Source organism: Anser anser (genome assembly GCF_964211835.1).
Source record: "Anser anser genome assembly, chromosome: 7".
NCBI classification, from domain to species: domain Eukaryota; kingdom Metazoa; phylum Chordata; class Aves; order Anseriformes; family Anatidae; genus Anser; species Anser anser.
This window is the reverse complement of record NC_139727.1, coordinates 27,879,909-27,907,829: the sequence shown is the minus strand read 5'-3', so window position 1 is coordinate 27,907,829 and position 27,921 is coordinate 27,879,909. Positions and strand designations below refer to the sequence as shown.

The window sequence follows — 27,921 nt, the reverse complement described above, 5'->3', positions numbered from 1 at the left end:
CTTACTATTTCAGACTTCATTTCGATGCTTTCTCCTGAAGAAGGATCTTTCGGTGTTCGTCCCCCCCCCCCCCCGCCTCTCACTGCAGCGGTTGCTCTGGTCCCACACATCTCACCTGGGGAAACAAAGTCCCAATGGTTACGTTTCTTAAAAAGCACAATTTAGCAATTTCAGCAATCCTTTCAGCTTACTATGCTACGTACTTGTATTTTATACTCTGCTTCACTTGCATCCTATTACAAAATTGACAGTAGTCACCTATAGGGGTCATTTTTATGAATTCATGGAAGCCAGGTAGTTAACAACAGCCATGCAATTGTGGGCCATGTAATTAGCAAGGTGAAGGTGTTGGCCCACCCCGCACTGACCCTGCTGCAGCCCCTAAAGGCCTGTGGCAGCACAGGTGCTGGCGGTGAGCCCGCTGAAGGAGCAGGGGTACAAATACAAGCTCAATCCCTATGACTAAGGGCAACTGAAGGGCTAGGGAGGGGAAAAAGTAAAGAAAAAATTTTGTTTTCAAGGCACCTAGCCTAGGGTTAGTCTCTTTTTCCTGTTCTTGTTGCTGTTAAAAATTATAGCTCTCTTCTGAGGGCTACTAGTAGTGTTTTGGTGCTTTGAGAAGAACCTGAAGTTTTGGTGAGTGCCTTTGCAATGTTCATGCTGGATGGCTGTTCTGCAAGTACTGACTTTATTCCTTCACCTGTGCCTGATATTCTGTCTATGCCAAGTGCTTGTGTTCTATTTTTTTCTCTGTGAGGCTTTTCCCTTGCTAAAGCATCTACCTTGTGATAGGTTTAGCAGCCATACCTATGCTCAGGTAAGCTTCCTCAGGCTCCCCACCTGAGTGTGTGGCTCTGTAGGGCAGCAGGCACCGTGGCCCTGGCTACCAGCAGCATGCTTCAGCAAGGTGTGGTGCTGTACCTGTGTGCATTCACTGCCTGGTGTGTTGTGAGGGTGTGCTGGTGAGAGGAGGCTGCAGAAGAAAGCTGCCTTCGTGAGGCCGGGTTATCCTGCTGCTCCTGATCCAAGCAAAGGCATCCCCTTGGCTGTTTTTCCTCAAGAAGTGAGTACATAAACACCAAACAAATGTCTGATTGTGACTAAAGACTTACGTTGTAATACTTCAAAAGTTGTGATGGCAAAACAATATGGCTGCTAGCTTAAATGCTTGCAGTATGAGCGTGTAAGTGAGGGTTTCTAACTCTTGTTTGGCTTGAATCCCCCTGGAGGCAATGCCTCATTCACCCCTGCATGTCCTCTGTTTCTCTGGTAGAGGCATGTGCAATAGTGCAGCTGGGGCAGTGATTCATGCGAGTGCTCCAGCCTGTAACTTTCCTAGCATCTCCTGATTGTGAAAGATAACGTAAATTGTTATTGTTGTGTGGTGGTAGGCTTCGAGCACTTTAGTTCTAGAAAAATGACAGATTTCTCTGAGTGATTGTGTTCGTGGAAACACAGGGTTGCGTTTTCACTCCCGTTAGAAAAAAAATCAATAAAGTTGCTTGTAAGCTATGCTCTGTGCTGCTGAAAGGCCATAACAGAAGGTAGTTGGAAGGGGGGGAGTGCATGATATAGAGTCCTAGATCAGCAGAAGCTGTAGCTGTTTTCCTTAGGGGTGCAATAAAAGCAGTATTCCCATGGCTATTTTTAGCTCAGAAGCTTGAGCTTAAACTAGAAACACAGTGTGGGTGTTCAAAAATGTGGAGTTGTTGTAACAGAAGCTAGTTTTATACACTAAAGGCATGATATGTCATACAAGCCCAAACTCTGGATAATCTGTTTGCTGCTCGCTCTGGCTGGCTGTTGATCCCACGGAGGATCCAGTACAAACGAGCTCTGCTTTCCTTTCTTTTTTTAACAACATGTCCTCAACGTGGGGTGCATGGGAATGGGATGTCTGGTATTCTTAAGACACATAATTAAAGTGCAAATGTTTTGTTGTGGTATTAGTCACCAGTGTATGACAACAGTTGGAGGAGACCCACTATGAGCATGAAATCCCTCTGGAGAACCAGGCTGTGTCACCAGCTCAGGCCTTTGCAGGAGGCCAGGAGATTCTCCCAAGAAGTCTTCAAGGGCGTAAGGCTTGTAATCAAGCAGCTGAGAGAGCAGGATGGTGCAAAACATGCTGCTCTGCTATGCAAACTGTCTGTTTGATAAGGAGGTGCCTGTAGGTAACTGGAGCTAGGCAGGGGAGCCAAGGCTGCAGCAGAATGGTTTGTTTTGGAGGGTGTAAAGTCAACAGTGTATAACCAGATAATTGTAGGGGAGGCTGAAGCAACCCTTGCAGGGCAGAACTGTGCAAGGCTGCCCAGACCGTATCAGGAACGCCATGTAAGGCTGAGATCACCTAGGTAACGGTATCAGAAGTGTCAGGCTCGGTTATGGATGTAGCAAAACTGAGACCAATGAGGAAGAAGTAATTAGGAGTGGAATGACTATTTGGGAGGAGACCGGCCGGAGGAAGGGAGGCATCAGCATGGCAAAAGAGTGGGTACTGAAATGAGAGAAATAAAAAACGAGGTATTAAATGAGATGAAAGGACAAAGGAGGGTGGGACCGGCTGAACGAAGGAGTGCAGACACCTGCAGATGGTAGCTGAGCCTGGGGACACAAAGCTGCTGGGGTGAAGCTCCTCGGACAGGCTGCTGGACTCCGTCAGGTCTAGGCTGGAAAGATTTGGCGTGGGGGGGTCAGACCAGCACCCTCGCACTGGGTGCTGCGGGAGGGAAGGGTGATACATCTAACGCAATAACAATGCTGTGTTGTTTGGAAGGCGTGACCAGGAGTTTTATAGTTGTGTGCAGAATGATCTAAATAACTGAGTTACCAGTGGTGTGTTAATGAGGTTATTGATTCTTCGGGTGACTTATTGGGGTGATTAATCTGTAGTGGCTGGTCTCTCCAGTCAGGTGTCTCCAGGCTGCAATCTGAAGGGGGAGGGCTGGGTACTGAGGTACAGAGAGGGGCTCATCCAGGGTCTCCCAGCTTGGAAGCCTGAGCAACTGATAGTGAGATCCTCCGCTTAAAGAAGAGGGGTGTGTGGATGGAGGAGGTGGATATCAGATGAGCTTTGGGGGGCGGACGGGGTGCAGGCTCTGCTGGAACACTGAGGGGATCCTTGGGGCTGTGAGTGTTACGGCGTGCAGAGAAAAATGTGCTTGATCAAAGAAAGCAGCATTTACATAAAGAGCTCCCTCTGGGAGAGGGCTTGGGTCAGAAGAAGGTGGTGGCTTCTGGCAGGGCAGGCTGGGCTCCTGACATCCCAGGTCTCGTGGGGCAGAGATCTGAACCGCGGGTGAGGAAGTTCCCTGGTGAAGGGTGGCTGCAGGGGCTACTAGGCAGGCAAGGCAACGGTGGGAGCTTCAGTTGCTCAGAAGTTAAGCCCTGGGGGAAGGAGGATATATCACGGAAGGAGAAAGCTCGGAGGAGAAGCGGGGCATTTATTTGTGGCAGCGCAGCTGTCCTGGACCTGCTGCGTTGTCCAGCAGCAGCGGGGGGTGTGTGTGTGTCTGCTCCGAGCCCCTCTGAGCAGAGCTGCGCAAGGGGGTGGCTGTGGTACCACCAGAGCCGAGCGAAGGCTCCCTTGGCAATGTTTTTTGCCTGGTACTCTGACCTCGTTCAGAGGCTTTGCAGCAGACCTCGGAAACAAACGTCAGACCCAAGCCAGATTTCAGTCTTCTCTGGGAACGCGGCTTATAGCTGAAACAGATCTACTCCCCCTTGAAAGGCCTGCGCGAGGGGTGGCTGCCTGGAACGCATCCTCACTGCCATTTCCGTGGCTGCTGTGGTGCTGTGGCGGTGTTGGAGCTCAGAGGGATCTTCTGGCTTCACGAGTGAAATCCTCCCCCGTGGCTGAGCTTAAAGGGGGTGTCTGTGGTGTGTGGGGCCTGGGGGAGGCCCAAAGCAGCAGGTTTTGTGTGAACGCCCGCTGGGCAGGGTGGCAGCTCGCTCCTTCCCGGTGTGGGTTTGGTGTCTGGGGAGCTCTGGGCTGCCCACCCCACAGGGCGTGCTGGTATCGGCTGTGTCTCGGCAGGCAGAGCCTGGGCAGCGAAGCCGTGTCTGCAGGAAGGTCCACGTACGTCCCCCTGCTGCTGCCCGGGCTGTGGCTCTCCTTGATCCCACCCAAATCCCCTGCTGCTATAGCACAAGTGTCCGAAACGGTCAGCATTGGTGTGTTTCTTCTGGTTCTAGGAATAACGTCACGCATCTAACCTCTCTCAAACCCCTTCTGCCTTGTAGCTTTACTGCTCTTTGGGGAAATCATCACTCCGAGCACCTGTGTGTCTCTGTAAAGCCCTCTTATTCCTGGTGGGCTGTTCTCAGGCTGCTGTCAGTACCAATCCTCTTCCTTTTCATGTCATTGCTGGACACCGCACGGGAGCGCGTCGGACAGCCGCAGCCCTCTTCTGAGCAGCGCAGGCTGGGTTCTCCTGCCTCGCCAAGCTTTCCGTCCAGAAATATCTAACGACAATCGGCGTCGGGAGGCGCTGGTGCGTACTGGCTGCCTGCAGGAAGCTGATTGCCGCTGCACGCACCGTGGCTTTGTAGGAAGCGGATTGCATGCAGAAATCTGTGACTGTGGCGATATCCAGGGTGCAAGCCTGAAGCAGGGAGCTCCTCCCGAGCTGCCTGCTTGGTCCCGGGTGCTGCGCAGAGCTGGAGGGCTGCTGTGTCAGCTCAGGTGCCTGCCTTGGCTGCTACCCGCCGTGCAGCATCCCACTGTCTCCCTTCCCAGGTGCTACAAGAGCTGGTCTCGTCCAGAAGGTACCTCCTCGTGGCACCTTGTGGCAGGGATGATGGGGGAGCCTCCTGTGGAAGCACTTACTGCTCCTTGGAGGGCTTTGCTGGGACCGTGCGGGTTTCGTGTTGGCTTGCAGAGTGCAGCAAAAAACCTTCAGCGCTGCTTTATCCTCCTGGGAAAAGGCCACACAACCTAGAAGTGCTTGCAGGATGAAGCAAGTGTGGGGATCTGTGCCCCGGATAAAAATTAAGGCCTGGAAGAGCCCAGCTTGCCTGCTCTGTAACGAGCTGCTGTGCTTCACTCAGATTCCTGCGATGCTGCCAGGCACGTCTGGCTGAGCGAGAGCATCCCCCCTAGGAAGGCAGCCGGGAGCCCGTGCCTTAAATCAGTCCTGGTGGTGGGGGAGCAGAGCCTGGCGCTGTGCTGGGTGCTTTCTGTGCCCCTTCCCCTCCTCTCCCTCTGCTCCCTCCCAAAAGAAGCCCTTGGGAGGCCTCTCCTGGGTGAGGGTTTATTTTCTTTCCAGAGACCTTGACCGGAGCACGATCTGACGTTGGCAGTAGGGGGAAGGAAATGACAAGGGGGGGGGGGGGGGAAAAGAAATGTTTTTGCTGCAATCCTCTCCCACGCACAATTTCCAGCTATGGGGATGCTGGATAAGCGTGCGGGACTGACACCGGGGCTGTGGAGGGCAAACCTTAGCCCAACGTGCTGGCACAGTGACGTGAAGGAGTAGACTTGGTCACAACATCTCACTTCCAGAGAAGTCCTTGAAGCTTTTCTCGCTTTGTGCTTTTTCCAAGGGAGGCCTTTGCCAAAGCTTTGCCAGATGGCAACGGTTCTGTGGAGTCTGCTCAAAAATGTGGGGATTAACTGGAAATAGCTCGTGACTTCATCCCTCCTGGTTCAGGGAAAACGTTGCTCTCGCCGTACTCATCCCTGTACCCTTGGGGATTGCTACAGAGAAGTCGCAACAGATCTGTGGGTTTTGGATTTTGTGTTTTTTTTTTTTTGTGGGGTGGGGAGAAAAACCTGGCAGGAAGAAAACCAGGAAGGAGTCTGCGAGGCTGGGTGCTGGAACAGTGGAGGAGAAAGGCAGCAAGTGGAGTCTCCCTGTTCTCATTTGGGATCTGGTTGTAGGGTGATGGTGTGGGTGAGGAATGTGTAGGCCAGCCCTCCCATAGACGGCCGTGCCTCTTACAGTGGGCCAAAAGTCTCTACAATTGCTTTGGCTTTCAGGGTACTCCCTCGGGAACAGGCTGAGCGCTAAATAACCTGTTTGATGTGCCAGCTGGGCCCAAGAACTTGGCTAACTTTGCTGTGTGGGGTGGACTAAGGACTTGGTGACCCTCACCGGCACACTTGTGTTGGTGAAAGCAATCCCCAGACGTGCCTGGTGTCTCTGCAGGGCGCACCTCGGGTGCTGTGCCTCCCCTCGTCTGTCGGTCTGTGCTGCAGCCAGGCTCTCACCTCGCTCCTAGAGCCTGTGCACGGCCTGGCACGGGTCTGGATGTTTGTGTTCCTTGCGTTTCCACAGCTCGTGCTGCTCTTTGTGCTCCAGAGCACAGAAAGCTCCCTGAACTCACAGCAGGACCAGCCTGGTACTGGGTGGTCTCCCTGTTGGTGAGCAGGGACTGATGGGGTCAGGACCCCTTCCTCAAGGAGTGCTGCTTAGGTAATGTTGGTAATTTAATTTTAAGCAGCTGGCTTTTGATGCCTTCTGGCTGTCAGATGGTCTCACCGTGTTTCCTGAAGTCCTGCCTGCTCTCCTTTCCCGGTGAATGAGGCGTGGGGCCAGGCAGGCTGGTGCTGGCTCTCCTTTTCCTGCTGTCCCCACGCAGGTTTGTTTTTTAGCACCCTAGCTCAGCCCTGTGCAGTCTAGCAGGGCTCCGCTCCAGCTGCGGTCTCCCAAAACCATCCTTTGGAAACCAGAGCAGGCTGAGGGTCCACACAGGCCACGGATGCTGGTGCGGTGATGGGGTCGATCATGTTGTCAGCCCCCGGGGGCACGGGGCTGCATCTGTGCTGGGGCAGGCAGGAGCAGGGCAGCGCCAGGTGCTCCTGTGCAAAGAACAAGCTGTGCTGGCTCCGCTTAGCCCAGGCAGGGTGGCCCTGTGGTCTCTGCGTGGATCACTGGCTCTGAAACACAAAGGATCCGTGGAAATGCTGGATCCCGGTTGTTTCACTGAACTAGAGCGAAAGATGCACTGAAACTCTGAAGAAAAGACATTTATTCTGTTTACCTGCCTCGTGCTGCCGCTGATGTACAGTACCCTCTGGGTTTTGTAGTGCTGGGTAAGGCAGACAGCGTGTTTGGAAGTAGCTAACAGCCCGCTGAAGGGTCCCCCAGCGTTGTGCAGGACTGTTACAAGGACACGGGGCCGTCTCTCCTGCCCGCAGTGGGTTTTATGCCAGCTTATTCCCACCCGTGTGCCTTCCTTCAGGACCTGGGGGGGGTTAAGTGATGGCTCCTGCTGAGCAGCTAACCGGCAGCCGCTGGCAGTGCAGCTCTGTTCTTGGCGTGCTGACCTGCAGACGTGGGGAATTCCTTCTGTTGGTGTCAGTCTGCGTACAGCGCAGGCGTACCTGCTTGTTCAGCCTGGTTCTGGAACGTGTAACGATGTCAGCTTCTCTTCTGCTCCCGCCCTCACAGCTGTTGACGCTCAGCAACTGCTCCGGACGGATGTCCCCGCTGTGAGGCCCCGGCTCCCGTACCATGTACCAGTCCGCCTTCGTGCCGCGGGAGTTCTGCCCGGCCGTCGTCCCGCCGCCCGCCTACACCTACCTGCCCCTACGGGCGGGGAGAGCGGAAGAGGCCGCCGGGTCCGTGATGTTCCCCCCCATCCACATGCACAACTTCTACAGCCGCCCCGTCACCTTCGTGGTGGACAGGAACGGCTACCCTGACTACGCGGGAGGCCAGGTGGAGTATCATCACCTCTACGGTGCCTCCCACCCCTACTTCCCCCCGTACTACGCCTGGCACTTCCCCCCTGTGCTCCCCATCCCTCTGTACAACCCCTATCCAAGCTACAGTCCCTACGCCGCCTACCAGAGGGCGGATCAGTATCGAGACACGTGGCCGGAAGGCTTCACGATGAGAGGGGAGCTTCAGTGGGGGAAGCTTGGGAAGGTGTTTGGGCCGAGGAAAGAGCTCCCGGAATTCGTGAAGGATGATCTGCGGAGGGTTTATGGCACCTACCCACGGACCAGCGTCTCCATAACCTACCGGAAAGGGGAGTTCTTGGTCAAGGGAGACCCCAAGGTAGGAGAGCAGGAATATACGGTGGAAAAAAAGGTCATCCAGAGGGCCCTGACCCCCAGCGCCAGCGAGGCGGACGACAGCAGCGAGGACCGGAATCGGAAGAAGAAAAAGAAACTGCGACACTGATGCGGCCTGTTGCCCCAGGGACAGATGCTCCGGAGCCCCCCGTGGGAGCCAGCTGGCAGCGGCTCTCGGTGCAGCCGGGAAGTAGCACAAGCAACGGGTGCCCCCACTGGCTCCTAACTGCTCCCCCCTCCTCCACGAGCTCGCGGCAGCTTCACCCCGTCCGATGCACGACGCCCGTCCTGTGAAGAAACCACCTGGCACTTGACTCTCTGTCGGGCCGGCTCTTTGGTCCCGGTTTTGTAACAAACGTTTGCTTCCCACTGGTTTGGTTGAGCGGTCACGGTCTGGTGAGGGGATCCCCAGGCAGCAGCCCTTGCCTAGAAGCTGGGCCTCTTCCCACCCTGTCCGAGGGAGGTTCCTGGAAGCCGGGTCCCTTCCTGGCACTCATCTGCGGAGATGGAATCTGGATTTCCTCCAAGCTGGAGGCAGCGCAGGTCCAGAGGGGAGAGCAGTTCTTAGGCACTGTAAAGAGCAATCGTCTGCACGTCTCGTCACTGGTTTATGGCCGCACCGCTGTGCTTGCTCACGGTGTGACGCCTCCGCGCGGCACTTCCCTGCACGCTGGCAGATCTCGGTGTCCCCATCCCCTTACACTTGGTGACCTGGTGCTCGTTTTCCCTGGCCGTGTGTCCTTGCTGAAATTGCTGCTGGAGGCCCTGCCCCGGGTCTGGCTCGGCTCTGCTCGGAGGTGCTGGCTCGCTGCTGAGGCTCCTGGAGCTGCAGCACCTCCACGGGTGGGTCTCCTGGGAGGGGGGGGCCTGAGGTGTGCTGGAAACCCTGAGGGGCGTGAGGGGCCGGGGCTGAGTCTGACTTGCTTGTGAACTTCTGTACCTTTTAAATGATTATAAATAAACAATAAAAAACCAAATGCAGATAGTTAAATTTCTGCTCTTTAGCTGCCTGACTGCAGCCTGCTGCAAACAGCTCGCTACCTGTTCTGGCACATTCCTGTGAAGTCACGAGCTTGACCCGTGCAGCTCATCCCTTCAGCTGTCTCCTCATTTTCCTGGCTCGTAACTGAGCCCCCAGTCCCCAGTGGGATGCCATGGAGATGTAGTCCCTGACTCACACGTCCTCCCAATTTAATTGCCGTGTTCCATGTGCTTCTCAGGCTGCTTTGAGATTCTGCTTCTGCTCACCATCAGCATGGCAAAGGAGGGAGCCTGGGAGGGACACACTTGGGGGCCCTCAGTGGCTCTGAATTACTGCAAAGGAGAAGCAAGTGGATGCATTACATAAACCAACGCAACAGCTCTGCTTGCTTAAGCAATTGCCAGAACAGCTCAGCAACGATCTGGATTTCCCCTTCCCCAATCGGTTTCTTCGAAACGGGTGAGCTCTGCTGCTAGAGAAAGCAGTGAGAGGCCTGAACCAGAAAAAAAAACAAAACTGCTGCAGAAACCTCAGACCAAGCTGCTGCTGCCTGGCTGCGCTGCAAGCAGCGGGGCTTGCTGGAGGGGCCACGGTCGTGCTCTGCTCAATGACTGGCAGCCGACCAGGCCTGCCCTGATCACTAGTGTAGGAGAAAAGCAATTACTCTTAGCTCTTTGCTCTCCCTTGGCTAAGCAGAGCATCCTCTACATGCAGGCGTGGAGGTGCTGGCGAGATGTCTGCTGTCCCTCCACCAGCAGCTGCTACTAGGGGCATAATTGTGCATTAGATGCTTGTGGGTGATGCAGCACTCGGGTGGATTTTCTCCCATATGGATGCGGGGTGCACGTGGATTATTTTTTTTCGCATCCCCTGTAGCTGGTGCAGGTAGGGCTGATAAAGGGGAACATGGGGTTTGCGTTCTGATAGTGATCAGATGCTGCACAAATTGCCAGGACCTGCGTAATTCATCCTAAATGCCGCTATTCCAGGCATGCCTGGTACCGGTTTTGCACCATGTTGTAATGGAAAAAGTCCCTGAAACTTGATGTGGGCAGCCAAAACCTCTCAGAGGCATGTGAGGGATGGCTGGAAAGAGCCAATTGTCTCCACAAAACTTTCCCTGAGGTAACTCTGCTGGGTTCCCCGGGTACCTGCCAGCAGCCCTGGCTCCCGCAGCCTCTCCTGTCCTGCTGGGGACACCTCTGGGGCTGGCAGGGAGGGAGCAGGCACAACCCACGGCTTTACCCAGCCCCTTCTGTTTATCTTCTCCCAAGTCTTGTTTGGTTTTGCTGCCCGGACTCTGTACAGGAGATTGCTGGGCACACCCAGGCCCTTGTTCTGACCATGTGTATTTTTAGCACAGGTTTACGATCATCAGGAGGCAGCAATGTATTTTCTGAAGTGCCGTTCTGCTCCCAGATGGAAGAAACACGCTGCGGTTGGGCTCTTTTTGCCTCCTGGGGAAGCAGGTGACGAGCGCCCACCACCTCAAGCAGCGCTTTGACCGTGATTTTCCCCTGGTGGCCGTAACTCACCTCCACCCCGACTTGGGTCTCCCCGCAGGAGCAAAGGCTCACACGTTCCTTGCAGGCGCAGCACTCGGCTGCTCTCTCTTCTTGGAGGTTTGAGGCTTATTTGCTGCCCAGCTGCAGAACTGAATCCATAGGGCATTTTGGGGGTGCTCTAACGCCTATGGAATTCAGTTCTCAGAGCCAAGCAGCCAGTGCGCGCTGCCTTCCCGCCGGCCCGCCCGGCTGCGTCTCCATCTGCGGGGAGGAAAAAATAGAAAAGAGCTCAGGGTGCTGGCGATGATGATGACACAGCGCAGGCAGCGAGCTGACACACATTCTGCGACTGGGAGCCGCTGCGAGGAGAGGGCTCTGGCACCTCCTGCTCTGCCCCAGACGCAGTGCACGCAGCTGTGGCTTTATTTGGAAGCGTTGCTCAAGCTGGCTGCTGGTTTTTTTTTTTTTTTTTTTTTTTTTTTTTTTTTTTCCCAACGCTTCCACGTGTCACCCTGTCACTTGGAGCTGCTGCGGGGTTTCGTGCCGGCCCTGAGCTCTGTAACCTGCTGGAGCTGGGAGGGAAACACGGCTTCTTCCAGATGTGGTCGTCATTCGCAGGTGCCTGAGGAAGCCTGCCTGCATGTTTGCCTCGTGCGTGGGCAGCGATGCAGCACGTCCCTCGGCGTAAGCTGCTCTTCCTCTGCTTGTCCCTCTCTGAAGGGGCACAGCAGGGCAGGGGCAGCACTGGGGGGACTGCTCGGTGCTCTTGTAGCAAAACCAGTGCTTGCTGAACCCCCTTGAGCTGGGATGCACGGGCTGCTGGATGGAGACGTGTTGCGCTGCAGGTGGAGTACAAGCCTGCCCGCCTGGGGCTGCAAGAGTCCCCAGGGCAATTCTGCAGCTCGAAATGAAGCAGTGAAAGGCATTTTCCAGGCAGCAAGGTCCCTTCCAGCCAGCTCAGATACAGCAGATGGGGAAGGTTGGGGCTGGGCTGGGACATCCTGGTGCACCCAGCAGCCACGCGTGCGCCCTTTGCTCCCTGCCAGCCCCACGCCTGGTTTGGGAAAAGCATGGGGCAGGTGGGGACCCCTGTGAGCTGCTCAAAACGATGTTCATTTTCAACCAAACCAGGAGGCTGGGCTGGCAGCTGACATGCACAGAGAGGCGTTTTTTGGCTCAGCGGTGGTTTGACAGGGCTGTGACGGCAGCAGCAGCGCGGGGTGGCCGGGGAGGGAGCGCAGCTGGCGGGGGGCTGCGGCTCTGCCTGCGCGCCGGAGACGAGCCCCCGGCTCTGGTGGAGCAGCAGAGGGACGGGAAATGACACGCGCACTTTGGAGCCCCGACAGAGATTTTGGTGGGGGAAATACCCAGCAAATGTCTGCGCCGGGAGCCAACTCCACGGTTACTCAACAGCCGCCCTGGGGCTCTATTTTTGTCTGCCCACGGGGAGCCGAGATCAGCCGGGGCAGCGCGAGCCCACCGTGCCTCCCCTGCTCCCACTGAGCTCACTGTGCTGGGGAGGGAGCGGTGGGCTCAGGGACCCGGCTGTGCTATTTTTCAGGCTGCTGTGGCTTGGTGGAGAGGTTTTGATAGCCCTGAGACCCCCACGCTGAGAAAAGCGGGGTGATTTCCCTCCTCCTCTCCTCTGGAGATGCTACGGCTGCAGCAGGCTGTTGGGGTCTGGCTGGGGGGTGCTGGTATTCAGCCCCAGGTAGAGACTGGGGGCTTCGGGGTGCAGCTTGTGTCCAGGGGCTCCTTGGCCAGCCTTTGGCTGTTTAAATATGTTGAAATCCTTTGTGCTTTCCTTTCCCATGCTGTAAAACTCCTCCCCGATGTGTTTCCCCCAAAGGGCTGCAGGATGCTGCCACCCAAAGCGCCGGCCACCCGCCTTCAGCCCTTGGCCACCCCAAGCAGCTCCGCTTCCAGGAACCAAAAGGCAAAGGCGAGGGAAAAGCCTTCCCTGGTCTTCCTCCGCGTGCTGCTTTTCACAGAAAGGGGAAGAGTTTCAAGCAGAGGAGCTGGGGTGTTAACCCCCACACCCCCGCCCCGCTGGTGCCCGGGGAGGTGATGGGTGCGGGGGCCGTGCAGGGCAGCGCAGTGGCAGCCTGGCACGTGCCCTGCTGTGCCCTGTCCCCATGCACGCCCAGACAGAGCAGGGCCAGCTCCAGGCAAGCTCTTTTTGGGGCAGCCCATCTCCCAAAGGCCCCGGGGCAGCGTGAGCTGGGCGCGAAGGGAAGCGCGCAGGGGCTGAGGTGCAAACTCCAGGCTCTGGCTGTTTCCTCTCGCTTGTGGCTGTTCCTGCAAGCAGCACCCCTGGCACCAGGGACATCCCCGGGGCACAGCACCACGGGCAGCTGCAGGAGGAAGGGGCATGCGAGCCCCCCAGCGGCGCTGGGCTCCTGGGACTGCCCTCCTGCTTTTCCCAGCCGTCCTCTTCTCAAATGGTGCCTATCTGGGGTTTTGGGGAGCCTGATATGCCGGCGCAGCTCCCCACGTGCCAGGCTCATCTCCCCCTCTGGACTCTGCCTCTGCTTTTTGGTGTCCCCATCCCCAGGCTGCCCCTGCCCGCAGGGTCCCCACGCTGGGTCCGATACGTGTCCCCTGCTGGGCCCAGCTCCTGTGGCCCAAAAATGCTGGCGAGATGAGAGACACCCCAGGCAAGCGGGTGTCCAGCGGGATGCTGCTGCTGCTGTGGGGTTTCCTATGTACCGGGGCCGAGTGAATCGACCTGGGGGAGCCCCTGCTCCCCCGTTTGCTTCCCCTGCAGTGAGTGAATGCTTTCAGCGAAGAAATAACCCCACTGAGCAACCCAGCCCTGGCCCTGAGAGCAGAGCAGAGACGGCCCTGCTGGCAGGCTGCCCACGAGCCGCGCTGCGCAGGGAGGCGAAGGGAGGGCGAGGGAAGCAACAGCAGGAGGGGGCACCGAGGGTCGGGGCACCGCACCCGGGCATCACACGAGTGCAAGCCCCCTGTGTCTTTGCCAGAGCTCAGCCTCCTTGCCAGGACCCCAGGTACCGCCGCGCAGCTGTGAAAAGATTTATTGCTCTACGGGGCTGAGGAAGAAGCAGCGCCCTGCTTTTGGCACTGCCAGCTAATTAGCTCGGGAGCTACTGATTAGGCAGGACGTGCCCGGGGCCGGGCAGCGGCGTCGCGTGGGCGTTCATCCAGCCTGCCTCGCTTTGTCTTCCCAGGAAGCCTGCAGAAATAGTTACACGCAACCCCCCCCCCCCCCCACCACCATCCCGAGTTAAGATATCAGCGGGACGGCTCCGGTTTCGCAGATCACCCAAAAAACTACCGATAAAACCGAGGCTGGTCTGGAGATGCTCGTGCCCACGGGTCTGGCAGCCTCTGCCAGGAGCCAGCGCGCTGTGACCGGCAGTGAGACCTCAGCACATCTGTGCTTTGGCTCCCTGGGGACAGCAGCAGCAGGGGAACCCCCCCTCACCCAGCCATGCCAGCACCCCGTGGCTCTGGCAGGGACCCCGCAGAGCACGACCCCGGCACTCACCGTCAGCTCCTGCCCCGGCTCCGTCTCTGCCGCACCGTGACTGCGAGCCGCGCGGCCGGAGGCACCGTTAAATATCGCAGCCGACTTACTCACTTCTCTTCCTGGACGGCGGCGTGCAGGGTTTCCACCCACTTCTTTCACCTTTGGTTTCCAGGCTTTCTGAGAAAAGGGGAAGCCGTGGGAGGGAGCGACCGGCATCCCCGTGCCAGGGACGCAGCCTCCGGGGGCTCGTGGCCCCCAGGAGGGGGTCCCAGGACGGGGGCCCCCGGGAGCCTCCGGGAGCTCGCTGCGTGGTGCTGTGGGGCCGGGGGGCTTCTCCTCCCCGGCACGGCTCGGGGGAGGCTCAGCCTCTGCCTTCGGGGACGAGAAGTCCCCACGGGACTCGGACGCCTCCTGGCATTGCCCAGCCACCTCGTCCCTCGCTGCTGTGCTAACGCAGCTCCTCTGCGAGCGGTGTCGGTGCTGGGGCTGACATCCACGTCACCCGCACCTGCGGCGAGCACTGTCCGTCCTCAGCCCGCAGAGCCCTGTGCTTTTAACCCCGCAGCATCCCCTCAGCACCTCGCCGGGACGCGTACAGCACCGTGGCCGGGCAGGTGCCCTGGTGGGGGGAGCGCATGGGCCTGGTGGGATGGCTTTTCCGTCAGATCACGTTGCCCGGCGTCCTGTTCCTGTCCTGTCCCCCTCTGGCCGCCGTGCGCCCGACCATTGTTCTGCTCAGAACTGACGTCAGGTCCCCCGGGGTTCCCCTCCGCCCGCGGTTTGGAAACGAGAGGCTGGGGCCCCGGCGGAGCCAGCGCTCCTCGCCCTCGCGCCTTAATGGACGGATCGATCGATCGCGGAGAGCGGCACGCGGGGCGGGGGCATGCCCTGCTGCTCCTCGCTGCCCGCAGAGCCACCCGTGCGCTTAGATAATGTTTGCCCGGTGTTTTCATCTTCTGGGGGCCGCCGGGCGTTTCAGGGGCAGGAAGCGCCCGGAAGGCTGCGGGGATGAGATTACCGAGCCGCAGGGCCGCTGTGCGCCGCGCCGCCGGCCAGGCCCTGCTGGCTTATCTGTGCCCCGAGCGCGTGACGAGCACTCGAGCTGCAGCCCACGGATTTACCGTGCAGTGCCCAAAGCAGCCGGCGTCACCGATTTGGGGACCCGTGCCTGCAGGCGGCCCGACGTGGGTTTGGCCGCACGCCCCAGCTTTGCGTGGTCTCAGCCCCACACCTCCCTCATAGCAGGGACAGGGCTGGACGGGAACTCTGTGACCTCCAGTTTCTCCCGTTTCCCAAGTGAAGGCAGCCTGCAGCGGGTCGAGGCAGGCGCTGTGCAAGGCGACAAGACCCGCTCCCTCCTCCTGAGGCTGGCCAAGACCCCCGGGTGGGATGGGGCCGGGCGCTTCCCCAGCCCCAGGGCTGCTCTCAGGCCGTGCACAGCACGGCAGCAGCAGCTCAGCCCTGAGGCAGACACTAGAGAATCCCACGGAGGGGAAAGCACATCTTTCTCCCTGCCCTTTGGGGTGAGGGCTGCAGTGAGCCGGGGGCAGTTTGGGCTCAGCGGGTGCCTCCGAGGTATTTGCGGACCTGCTCAGAGCCCGCTACCTGGTGAGCCATCTTTGCCCCGTGACAGATGCTCCCATCCTTTGGGACCTTTTTCCCCCTGGCCACATGGATAAAAACTGGGTGATGTTTCCTGAATCTCCAGGAGTGGGGGGAAATGGAAATGAACAGGGGACACACACGGGACTTGGGAGCCATGGAGCCGTCCCCGCATGCCTGCAGCACCGGAGGAAGCAGGGCAGGGTGGGGGGAAGGGAGTTTCTCGGGTTGTTTTTCCCCTCAAGGTTCCTGTTTCCCCTCCAGCCCCGCTCCACGCGTACCGGCAGCCCTCCCCGTGCCCCTTGAAGCGGGGAGGAAAAGGAAAAAAGGAACGGTCAGGGATGAACAGGGGGAAATTGCAGGGCTGAGTCACTCCTTGGAGAGCTCCGCGTCCGGGCAGGGTCCCCCCGAGCCCCCCCCTAGGGATGGTCACGCTCAGCCGGTGGCCGTGCGTCGTCTGCCACCAGCCCTGGCGGGTTTCCATCGCACGGCAGGAAGGCTTCCCGGCGGCCAAAGAAGCAGAAGCGAGAGCGAAGGTGTGCGGCGAGCGGGGCGGCCGCCAGCGTCCTGCCCCTGCTGCGGGGAACGTGCTGCTCTGAGCGGAAACGGCACCGGGGGGGGGGCCGGGCACCCCCGGGGGGATGTGTCCCAAAAGGAGCTTCCCGACCGAGGGGTGGCTTTGGGTTAGCGATGGGACTCGGGGTGGCAGCCTGCAAGGTGGGCGGCCCCGCTCGTCTCACGTGTTTTTGGCGAGGATGGGGGGAAAGGCGCGGGGCTGGAGTTCCCCACGGGTTGGCAGGGGTTGGTGGGGGCGGAGGGGTGATGAGGGGGCTGGAGGCACCCTGAAGGTCACAGGGTGGAAACGTTTCCTCCAGGAAAGGGCACCCCGGGGCTCGGCACCCCCAGATGTGACTTGGGGAGCAGGGTGAGCCCGGTCTACCTCCACCTCCAGCCCCTGCTGCAGCCCCCCAGAAGCCCAGCTGGTGCTGGTGCTGGTGCTGGTGCTGGGAGTGATTGCGCCATCGTGCTGCTGCTTCCCCGCGCTCTGCGCCCAGGGCTGGTGTTTCCCCGAAATGTAAACGCCTCGATGGTCAAAGCCATGTTCCTGCCAGCCTCAGGAGCTGCGTGTGGCCGGAGCAGGATGGGGCCCGGGACAGGTCCAGATGTGGGACTCGCCCAGTGCAGCGGCTCCGAGCTCCCGCACCCCCCTCTAGCGGCAAATCCTAGAGGGTTTTGCCGCTGGGACAGGGGGGCACAAGGGGACCCCTCGCGCTGATCACCCCCACGTTGGGATCCCTGGCCCCAGCCGGGTTAGGGACCACGTTACACGTGCCAGGAGGCTTCTGCCTGGCACAGGGCGGGCAGCGGGTGTCCCTGCACTGCTCCACGCCCCCCAACACCCGATGAGGAGTCCGGGGAGATGGCGGTGCTGGGCTCCTGCCGCAAGCTGGTGGGCAGCGAGGGGAGCGCAGCGCTGCACCCACACCCTGCCACCCCGACGGGGGCTCGCGGGGGGCTCCTTGCCCTCCGTGCCCCCGTCAGCATCGTGCAGGGGCGCGAGGGCTGCAGCATGCAGGTGCTGCCAGGTGCAGAGCTGCAAATCCCCGGGCCGGGAATCGGCGCGGCATCGCTCCCGGAAATCCAGCCGGGGTCCACCCACTGCTTGTAGAGGAAAGTGCGGTGAATCACCCGTGCGGGGAAGGAAAACGCAGCGAGCGTGGGCCTTCGGGGCCTCCCCGGGCAGGCCTGCTGCAGGAGGGGGGCACGGAGGGAGCAGCCCGGGGGGTGGCCGAGCCCGTCCCAGCCAGCAGCAGCGCTCTGCTCCCCGCAGGGCAGCCCCACAGGCTGTTTGCCAGGCAGACATCCCAGCCAGGGGCACTTGGAGAGAAACGTTTTTCTCTGGAAAAAAAATGGTTCTGGGTCTGGGTTTGGTATAACATGGACCGGGCTGCTGTGGCTGCCCAACACGGGGGTGCAAAGCCCTTGGGATGGCCTGCGGTGCTCCCCCTGGTCTGCCGGGGTCCTCTGATATCCCTCAACCCCGTGGGCTGTCTCTGGTACCCCACGGTGCAACGAACAGCAGGTGAGAAGAGATCTGTGTGTCCACAGAGAGCCGTGCTATCTTCCAGCCACATCAGACTCTCAGGACAGACACCTCCTTACAGCAAGCGCTTGGCGCTGTGCCCGAGGGCTGCAGCAAGGGCAGGCGGTGCTGGGCTCGGACAGCAGCCGGGGGGCACTAGGGATGGGGTCTGGGCTCCTTGGGACCCGCCGGTGACGGGAAGGGCAGATTGCAGGCACCTGCTGCCAGCTGATAAAGGACGCTGCAGGCAGCCCCCCCCCCCGCTGCTGTGCCCACGGAGAGCTGCTTCCCTCCCCGTGCTGTGCCCTGGGCTCCTCAGAAACCCTCCAGGAGCAGCAGGTGAGGGAGGATTTTTGGGGGAAAAAGCCTCAAACCTGTCTGAGACCCTAGGTGGGGAGGTGAGGGGTGGGCCCCAGGGTGCGGAGGCGGGGGGCGATGCCCCAGTGCTGGGAGCAGATTTGGGAGCAAGTGGCCCTGCTCGTGGCAGGGGGACGTGGAGCAGTGGTGGCTCTGTGGGGACACGGGACGCGTGGCCGGGAGCAGGCACTAGAGGGCTGCATCCTCCTGCTGTTGCTGTCAGACGTGGCTCCAACCACGCAGCTGGAAATGCTGATGGGTCTGGAATGGGCTCCGTTACCCGCTGGAGAGAGCTGGGTAACTTTGCAGAATTAGCATTTACCCTCTGTGTGACCAAGATGGCGTGGTTTTTTTTATCACTTTAATTCCAATTTTCTGAAGCTCTGCTTCTGTCTGAGCAAATTTGCACAGCAGAAAGAAGCAAATCGTGGCTCTGCTGAGGCTATGCGGGGCTTGCCCTGTTCCCTGAGCCCTCAGGAGATGCAGTGGCAGAGCACTTGCCCGGGGAAGGCTGCCTCCTTGGCAGCAGCCTCCTGCTGAGGAATGGGGGTCCCTTTCACTTTAGGACCAGCTGTGATTCTCCTTCCATCCCTCAGAGCTCTCGAGCGGTTGCTTGCTGTACTGAGGCCCTCCAGGAGCTCCCACCTCGCTGCAGTTCTGTGTCCTGCTCCTGATGACCTTCCCTGCTCTTGTAGATGGACCTCTCCTCGCATCCTGGGTGCCTGATGCTCAAGATGAAATCTGTGCTGCAGTCTGAGCACACTGAGAACACGTCTCCATATCCCACGTACAAGCCCGTGTCAGCAAGCTTGAGCTGATGCAGCCTGAGCGTGTCTTTAGGGGAGCCCCGTGCCCCACCAGGTGCTGTCCCTGGCCAGCAGCAGGCCGTGGAAGTCCTGGTGCTTTCATTTTTGTTACTGCTCCTTAGGGTATCTGAGGTGTTTGCTTTCAGTGGGTTCAGTCTGAGTCATCTTCCTGCCCTGCCCTGCTGACAGCAGGGGATGGAAATGCTCCCCTTGGTGCCTTCCCTCAGCGGTGGGACAAGCACTGAAAGCACGTGGCAGCCTCCTCTGCTTGGAGCAGGGCTGAGCACGGTCCTGCTGCTGGTGTCCCGGCTGGGATGCTCTCATACGGCAAGAGCAGCAGCGAGTTCAGGCCGCCCTCCTTGCTTCGGCTTGCCCTCGCTCATTGTGCAGCTGAGGTTTGCCTGGTAAAACACTTCCGAGGCCTGCTGGAGGCACCAGGCAGACAGAGAGCAGAGTCCCCTCTGCTTCGTGCGTGCTGGTTTGAGTGTGGCTGGATTCTTTGACCTAGCATGTGGGTAAATCTTTGGGTCCATCACAAGAGACGTGGGCTGTCCTTGGGCACACAGAGCTGCATGGCCGAGAGGCAGCTGCAGTGCTCTGAGTGCCTCTGTACCCAGGAGGGAGAGGGTGAAGTAAAACCTCTGCTCTCAAGGGTGCCAGCAGCATGGGAGAAGTGTTTGTCCACGAGGGTCTCTACTTGATTGCGCTGGGCCAGAGCCCTGCCTTTGTAATAACTCTGCTTGGGGGGAATAAAAGACAATCCCGATGTGCATCAGGTGTGGGGAAAACGGCGTGAACTCGTTAGGATAAGAGAATATGTGCAGGTATTGCTTGGCATGCAGGTAAAGCAAAGGCAAGGGAAGAAAAAGCCAGCTTTGGAGTCTGTGCTCCCGCAGCAGGAGAGGCCCTTCAGCTTTATTGCTCTGTCAGCACAGGCTCGTGGAGGAGTTCAAAAGGAACCCTAAATCAGATTTGCTTTATATCGTATCAGGCAGGATAATCATATTTACTTCTCTCTGAAAACCGGAGCTTTCAATTTCAGTCCAGATTAAGAAGTTGTCCTCTGATCTACATTTCAGGAGACTGTAATTGGGAACAGGAGGTCAGGCACTTCAGAGGCTGCTGCTTGTACGCTGAACACTCAGGATTAGCATCGCTGCGTCTCATTTCATGGAAATAAATCCCGAGAGTTGCTACCTTTGCAGACGTTTTGGAGTTGAATTGCTTTCTCTTAGCAGTGTTAAACTCCTCTCCGTTTTCTGGAGAGGAAACCCGATCGATACCTGGTTGTGTTGGGTCGCTGCAGGTGCGGAAGCCTGACGGCTCTTATCAAATGTGGGACAAGAAAGGGGAAACCAAGCTGTGCCTTTGGAAGCTTCCTTTTTGGGCTCCCTTCTCCTGCCTTTGAGCATTTCTACAAGTGGCTGTTGGCCTGCACCAGCAAGGTAAGGACCTTCCTGACCGGCCTTCACAGGCAGGGCTGCCTTGCGGTCCTGGGATTGGAGGTGTTTGGGTATTTATTTTTACCTCTTGGGAGATGATTGTGCTGTGGCTTCACAGAAGTATTTGACCTCTGCTTTCCTGTCACATGGTGCTGTCTATTTGGCAATGCCGGTGCTGGCAAGTAGAGGGGGATCCGTGCAAACACCCCCAACCAGAAACTGAACTGCCTGGGAGATTGGCTGGCTGATATAAAAGCAAGGGGAACAGTACGAGACATGATTATCCTTTAATATGAAAGACATCTGATTTTCTAGATAAAAACTCCGATTTATTGCCTAAGCTTGTGTGCAATCCTTGGGGTGGGTGGAGTTGTAACAATTCCTGTGATAAAAGTATTTTGCTAAGGCACTCTGAGAGATCACTGTGGTCCCAGAGAGTTAACCTTGATGCATTAGCAGGGTGTAACTGAGGCTTAAGTGCTGGGATAGGGTGCTCAGAGCTACTGCTGGAAATATTCCTTTACAGCTCCATACTGTGAGAAACTAAGCTGTGTTTTTGCAGTAGAGAACTAATTTTCTGTATTCAAAGGTAGCTGTGTAATCATAACAAGGAGAAACGCTAAGTAGATAAGTGGACAGTAGAAGGCCTCGCTGTTCCAAAATAAGGTAGAAGCTTGAGAAAAACAGGATGAGCAGTGTGAGAACAGTAAAACAAAGATCACAAGTTCTCAAAACCTAAGAAAGGAGAGGGGAAAAAAAAGGGGAAAAAGGAGAAATTAAAGGTTTGAAGAAAAAAAATTGTACATATATGGTGTAGAGGAATGTCGAGTAGCTTGTGAACCTGTAGTACTCAGGCAATGAGGAAACAGGGGAGGTGATCAGGTGTCGGGTAATAGGGAATATAAAGGCATGATTTGTTTACTATAATGGGCTCCTAATTGACAGGACGCCTGCCATTGCAATCGCGAATAAAATAGCTTCACAGAAAGTCCTGTCCGAAGAAAATTACTTGAGATTTTTCTCACAATTTAGTAATACTTATGTTTTGTGTTCTGGAATTTGGGATAAAAACAACACGGTTATGGAGTGGCTGTTCAGGCCTCTCCCCTGCTGATGGTGCCTGCTGGTTACCTTAACCCAGGTGAGCAATCTGAGACCTGCAGGAGGAGAAACCGCTGGTTGGGTACTGCTTTGTAAGAGCTTCTTGCTGGCCTTAGCAGGAAAGGAGAGGCAAAGTCATTCCTTTTCTGCCAAAAATGACCTCTTCTTGCTCGGTGTGATGGGCTAAGTGGGACCCGCAGAAGTGGAAAGCATTGACGGGGCCCTCCTCTGGTCTGTGGGTTGTGTCAGGCTGCCGAAGAAACTGCAGAAAGCTGCTGCAGTGGAAGGGATAACGGAGCGTAGGGCACGAGGTCAGGCTCTGTCTGGGATGATGGCTCGCAGAGCAGGAAGGAGAGGAACCCAAACCTCACCCGTGTCCTGCAGTGAGCAAAGCAGAAGGGCGGGGAGCTGGATGTGAACCTTGCTGGCACCTGGCTCCAAACAGCAGTCCGTGTGCGGATGGGGCGGCCGAAGGTGGAACAGCCCGTGTGGGGCCGGGAGCCAGCTGTCTGAGCTCTGCGCTGTGCAGCGTGCATGCAGACGCAAAATAAACCCCTATTTCTTGTCCTGGGGTTCAGATCTACAGGCAGAGACCCTTGGATTGCACAGGCTGACCTCCCAGCTCTCACAGGCTGTGCATTTTCTTCGTGTTTCTCTGGAAATTAACCATGATTTATGCTCGAGTACATATTTTCAAAAAGGCAGATCTGAAGACACCAGGAAATGAGAAACATTTTTCCAGATAGTTTGTTTTATCAGTTAACTACTGACGCTACTCCCGCCCCACCCACCCTTTCTTTTTTTTGTTACTCAATTGTCTGGCTGAAATCCTAAACATTAATTCCTGTTATAGATATCAGGAGGAATTAAAATGCGCTCTGGTATAGTATCTCCTTTCTTTTTCAGAATGTGGGGTATGGTAATTAATTATTTCAGATTTTTTTTCTCCTGAAAAAGCTGGGATTTGTTGCTATTTCTGCTGGGAAAAAGCCATTCCTATAGTTTTCAGCCCTTTTCCAGCAGCTTTGTGCCCTCCCTCTCCAGCACATGTTTATGCAGCCCTGTAGTTCAGCAGGTCAGGGACTGACTCTGTTGAAATGTCTTCCTTTTTTTTTTTTGCAGCCTCTGGGTTACTTCCAGCTTGCAGCCTGCTTACCGTAGGGCCGTGTAGATGCCTGTGGTGGTTTGGTGCAGAGCACGGCTAGGGCTGGGTGGGATGTCGTAGCAGTGCCACCTGTGCCATCAAACTGCAGCCGAAGCCTTTAGCTGAGGGCTGCTTCTCCTGTCCTCAGACCAAGAGAAAAGCAAAAGGTCACTTCCCAGCGCCTAGCACAGCCAGCCTTGCCTACAGTGCTGTGTAAATGGAACAAAACGTTACTGAAATTGAAGCAATCAAGCTCTGAGTGCCTGAGAGCGAGCAGTACATTGATTGGCAAGAAAATGGTTTTGTTTCCATGCATTTGGAGGACCACAGCCGCTCACCGAGGGCAGAAGTACGGGAAGAAGTGCCAGCACGCACTGCGAGCGTGCGCCCTGTTCTCTCCTGGGGCTGGTAGGGAGAGGGAGCACAGACAGATAAATATTCCTGCTGGTATCAGCCCACCTGAAGTGAAGGTGAACTTACAGACGCTCAGCCGAATTAAAGCACATGTGAGCTGGAGCTGTCAGTGGGGGAAATGCAGGACGATCTTCGTTTCTGCACGCACGCTCGCTTCAGTTCAAACGACCTGGGGCAGCAAAGTCTCTGCAATGAGCTGTGCGAACCCACTCCGATGGAATCGGGTGAAGGTGCAACTAGTGCTGGGCCAGGAGAGGCGAGGCGGCGGCAGAGGGCAGTGACCTGTCTGGTAGGGCTGTGCTGGAAGGGGCGCGGGTGGCACCCACGGAGTTGATTGCAGTCTTATCTTTTGTGAGTTACTCCTGTCTGTGAAAAGGAATTAAAGGGAAGCCATTTGGCCCAGCTGAGCGAAGTGTGAAGATAGTATGATAGAGCCACTTCTTACCCTTTGTGGCCCGTTTAATGAAGCTGAATGTCATGCTTTGTATGACTCAATTCTACTGTTTGCTGTTTTAACGCAGGAAATGCTTTCCAGGTGAGTTCATGCAGTGTCATTCTTCACGTAATAATAATAAAAAAAACTTATTCAAAGCTGTTATGTGAAAATAATTTTTTTGAGTAAAAGCCTCTATGACTTAATTATCTTGTTATAGAAGAGTTATGTTAATAATTAAACAAGATAATTGTAAACTGGGGCTATCACCTGATGTAAAAGTAAATGCCTCGCCAAGTTCCAAACAGTTTCATGATCTAAGATACTCTGATAACCAAACTCAACGAGCCTGCCCGGAATACTAACCTTGTACCTAGAGATGGAGCTTCTAAGGATTAAAATGTCAACGCAGGGTTATAGAGGGTCACACGCACCCTTCCCAAGGTTTATTTTGCATTGCACCAGCTCGCCTTAGCTCAGGGCTTGATGTGCGGATCAGAACAGGCCGCTTGTGTAATAGCGGAGACAACAGTTCATCAAGTGGCAGATAAGCCGCCAAGGAAAAACAGCTGTGGGTGCCCCAGGATAGCTGTCTGGTGTTGCTCTGAAGCTGGAAGGAAGCAGGCTTGGTTGGAAGTAGGAGGCTGTAGTGGAGGGGGCCTGCTCAGAGACGAAAACACAAAATAGAGCATGGGGGGGGACCCCAGTTCTCTCTCCTGAGCTGGGGATACTGGAAGTGGGAATTGATTAGTAAAAAAGCAAGTGAGGAATCATCCAAGATGATGTTTTTCCTGCCTGAGGCAGTACACCTGAAGGTCCTCGTGGAGAAGTGACTTGAGGCACGGCCACTGACAGCTCTCCCAGGCACGGGTCAGAGGGCTGGCGGGCACACTTGCAGCCGGCTGCAATGCTGTCCTGTATTTAGCTGCCTGATTGCCAAGTGCTCTTCATATTTATGCATATTGGTCTTCATATTTACACATAACTGCCATTGAATGAGGACTCCAGCTAGCATGTGTGCCCCAAACTATTTTCAAACTCTGAAGTTCAGAAATCAACACGCTATAACCCTGCAGAACACAACTTTGCAAGGTATATTTGCCTTCTTGAGATGTGCCTGTCTACCTTGACAGGCAGCCTGCAAGACTGAAACAAAAGTGCAGCAATTTTTGCCTGAACTGCACCAATTCCTGGCCATCTGTATCCATGCTGTGCCTGCTTGTACTCAGGTAAGCTATTAAAGGCTTGTTACCAGAAGGAAAGGATTTATTAGTAGAAGTTTTACAGGAGCCTGTCCGATGTCCAAGGGCACTCAATGTTTTCATTATGAGCTTATATAACAGCACGAAGGGTGTACTTAACTACATTTGCAGGGAATGTTTGTTAAATTGTTGTGAGTTTGGGAGGGACGATAAGCACTGGAGAACATATTTAGCATTACAAGTTATCTTGACAAATAAGAGAAATAGTCTTGGGAATACTGCAATCCTTCGTACCGCTCCTTATCGTGAGTTAAAGCCATCAGCTGCGTGACTGTCAGAAGGAGATCGGTCACTCACCGACAGCTCTGCAAGAAACGATCTGCAGGCTACGGTAAACCACAACTGTGGTGAGGAAGAAAAATTCTAGATGTACGAGCAGGAATTTATCCTGCGGGTGTGCTTTGGCCCCACACAGTGCCAGTCGTGCCACAGTGGGAACGCTGTGTGCAGGTTTGTGCTTTTTTCTTCAGGAAAGCTGTGAACCCCTCGGAGGGAGCTCGGAGGAGTGCGATTAGTGGTGCTCGGTAGTAATGCCAGACCTTTCTCAGGTGGGAAGTGTTCTAGGCAACCCTGCGCGCTGCCCAATTTTGTGCATTTCTGGCAGTGATTTGGCTTGAGATCCGAGAAAAGCCTGTGACTCATCACAGCTTTTTGTGATATGGGGAAACTTGCTGGAGTGCTAGGCAGGGAGAGTGCAGGGAAACATAACACAAGGAAGGTAAGCGTGCTGCACTTGCTGCCCTGTGCCTGTAAGAAAATAATATAATAATATAATCTTAATCTTTAGGAAGGGTATGATGAGATGTCGGCTGTCAAATACTTGCTGCTGCTTTTGGGTTCTTCTTGATCAGCCTAAGCCTGGATTTTGAGCAGACTTGGACCAGTTTTTGAACAGGTCTAGTATTTCCTTTACAAGTAAGTTACTGCAGTGATTTTTTATTTCCCCTAAGACTCTTGCTGCTTTCTCCATCAGTCTCGGATAAGGTTGCTGCCCATTCTTTTTGTCTCGCTTTCAGTATCCTCGTGGCCACAGCTGTCTATCCCCCTGGGACAGCAAGAAGAGCAAAGGCCCATACAGGACGGCATAGCCTTATTACTGCCCTGCTGTTATCGGAGCACAGGTCTATCGATGATGAGTCGTTTGTGCCGCGGCCTTGTCAGAGCACAGGCTTCATGCTGTAAACACCTCCCCTATCGATGTTTCAGCTTGTTTCAGTCATGTTCCTGGCTGCTCTTCTAGCCCTTGCTCAATTAATGGTTTCTGCTGGTATTCCCCTGCATAACACCTTCAGGATTTTTTGCTATGCATTGCTATCTGAACACCAGCCTTCCTGGAACAGGCAGATGGATGTGGTGTACGGTGATCCGTAGCTTTTTGTAGGTGTGAGGGGACTCGGGGCTTCTGTAGGAGGAAGCAGCCCCTTCACAGGCTGTTCCACAAACCTTGTTAACATGCTGGTATCGGTGACAAAACTGGGAGACTCCAGATTGATACAAAAGCAAGCTGTAAGTGCAAGCAGAATTTTGGCTTTGCCTGCTTACTGAATCATTCTACCAGAACAATCACGTTTATTTTCTGAAAGCCGGCTGGTATTCCAGGTGTGTTTCTGTATATCAGCCTGCCATTTCCCAGTTCAGATATGGGGAACTCATGGAAATAGCAGTGAGGCAGGCTGAGGGGTTTTACTGACTGGTTGCACGTCTTGTTTTTGAAATATACTCAAGTGTCATTCATTTTAACTGGACATCAAATGCCCTGTCTCAACCTACTTCTGATGGAGGATATGATTTTTATTCTCATTTCCCAGCAAGCACTTTCTAGTTGTTGTTTTTTTCAGAGGCTGAGCAGCCTCAACTTCATTAGATCTCTCATAGCAAAAGGCAAATAACACTTGAAGCTGATGCAGGGCTTTTCCTCAATCTTTATAGAATGCTTTTAAGAGGCAAGGAGCAGCATGATGTGTGAGTCGAAGAAGGGAATGAGGCCTGGCAACTCTGATTAGCTAAACGAATCATCTGACTAATTTCTGTTGCATGTTATGCTGAAAGCAATATGTTCATGATATGGTGAAAAAAACACTAGGCTGCTGAAGGAGAACCCCTTTTCCTTGACTGCTAGCAGTGCGTTGCCACTCATCACTATTTTTGGCATCATTTGAACTTTGTGTCAAGAATGATTAATTTTTCACAGAAACCATCAGCAGCAGGTAGGATGTTTACCAAGAACATAGCACTACTTTTCTTTGAGAACCTCCGTGGAAAGGTATCTGCAAGGACAGGAACTGTCTTTGGCACATGTTAACATGATAGATGTCCGCTGAAGAAGCTGCGGGTGAAATTGCTTTCCATTTTTACTTTAATTTGCTTAAGCTGTGAACCAGGCTATTTCTAGTGCTCATGACAAGGGAATTTAGTGTAGGTAGTTATATGGCTCTCGCCTATGAAGTGTGAGTCCTGACACTGATAACTGTCCTGGCACAGGACACTGGTAATTAGAAGTTAGGGTATTGGAGAAGCAAAATAGGTGGAACTTTAACTTTTCCCTGGGTGAAATAGGCTGTAAAAGAAGAGTCAATACTTAATGTTAAGACAGTTTAATCAGTGGGGAATTTTCCTATTATTGCAGCTGAAACTGTGGTACCATAAATGTTCTCTCCGGATGTTCACTATAATTAAAATGCAGTCTTCTGGCCAGAGGGCTCTGTGTCAGGGTAAGTGGCTGTTTGGTAGAGCAGGTGTAAGTCGGTTCCTGGGACGTTCAGGGGGTTCACTGAAAATCTGATCTGATAACATCAGAAAATTAGTAGGAAGGGGAGAGATCCTCCAGAAAGCTGGAAGAAAACTGGGAATGCCAGTCTGTATCTGAACTGCGTTATAATTTGTGGCGGTGCTGAAACCACACATCAGATTGGTGGTGAAGGGAACAGAGCAGCTGAGGCAGGCGAAGCCAGGTCTGTAGGTGCCCAGGAAAGAACAAGAGCAGTGTGATGAGCTTACACAGGCTTAGCTCAGACTTGTTGGGTGAGCTGCAGCTATGCTTCTAGCTATATGCTCAGGTACAGGCTAAAGTCACAGGAAGCCAGCCTAAGCCTAAAGAAAACATCTTTACTCACTTTCCACGGATGAGCATTTTATTTTACTTTTTAAGGGCAAAACCCGTATAAAACTAGTGCTAAGCAATCTCCTTTACTTTTGTAGTGTGAAGAGCAATGTCTGCCTATATCAGAACACTTCTGAGTGTGGATTTTATCCCTTCCACCACTTCCAAAACCTC

At 55.3% G+C, this 27,921-nt stretch overlaps 2 protein-coding genes and 1 long non-coding RNA gene across 8 annotated transcripts in view; 2 read left to right on the top strand and 1 right to left on the bottom strand.

The window, feature by feature from the left end:
- Nucleotides 1–459: 459 nt before the first annotated feature.
- On the top strand, nucleotides 460–9,000 carry LOC310902715 (uncharacterized protein C10orf95 homolog). 5 transcript variants are annotated; one of them, XM_083844673.1, is made up of 2 exons: nucleotides 460–636; nucleotides 7,395–9,000. In XM_083844673.1, the coding sequence occupies exon 2, from the start codon at nucleotides 7,458–7,460 to the stop codon at nucleotides 8,130–8,132; it is 675 nt and encodes a 224-aa protein (XP_083700799.1). In that variant the 5' UTR covers nucleotides 460–636; nucleotides 7,395–7,457; the 3' UTR covers nucleotides 8,133–9,000. The 5 variants fall into 5 exon arrangements, with proteins under 5 accessions (XP_083700799.1, XP_083700802.1, XP_083700800.1 ...); XM_083844676.1 differs by lacking the exon at nucleotides 460–636 and adding an exon at nucleotides 881–1,063; XM_083844674.1 differs by lacking the exon at nucleotides 460–636 and adding an exon at nucleotides 2,332–2,490.
- On the bottom strand, nucleotides 8,626–17,686 carry LOC310902717. The gene is made up of 3 exons (XR_014586910.1): nucleotides 14,022–17,686; nucleotides 10,541–10,771; nucleotides 8,626–9,337 (listed from the first exon to the last, which is right to left on the bottom strand). It is a non-coding gene; the product is annotated as an uncharacterized lncRNA (long non-coding RNA).
- Nucleotides 17,687–17,960: 274 nt separating this feature from the next.
- The window catches only part of SLF2 (SMC5-SMC6 complex localization factor 2), a 46,099-nt gene continuing 36,138 nt past the window's right edge, over nucleotides 17,961–27,921 (top strand). The window contains exon 1 of one of the 2 annotated variants that reach the window (XM_083844639.1): nucleotides 17,961–18,027. The gene's annotated coding sequence lies outside the window, so the exon portion shown is untranslated. Of the gene's footprint in view, nucleotides 18,028–19,708; nucleotides 20,297–27,921 lie in introns of those variants that run through there. The other variant, XM_083844638.1, reaches the window with a different exon arrangement.

Bases quoted from the DNA above. Each gene is read 5' to 3' on its own strand.
- LOC310902715 (XM_083844673.1), top strand. From the start codon at position 7,458: ATGTACCAGTCCGCCTTCGTGCCGCGGGAGTTCTGCCCGGCCGTCGTC.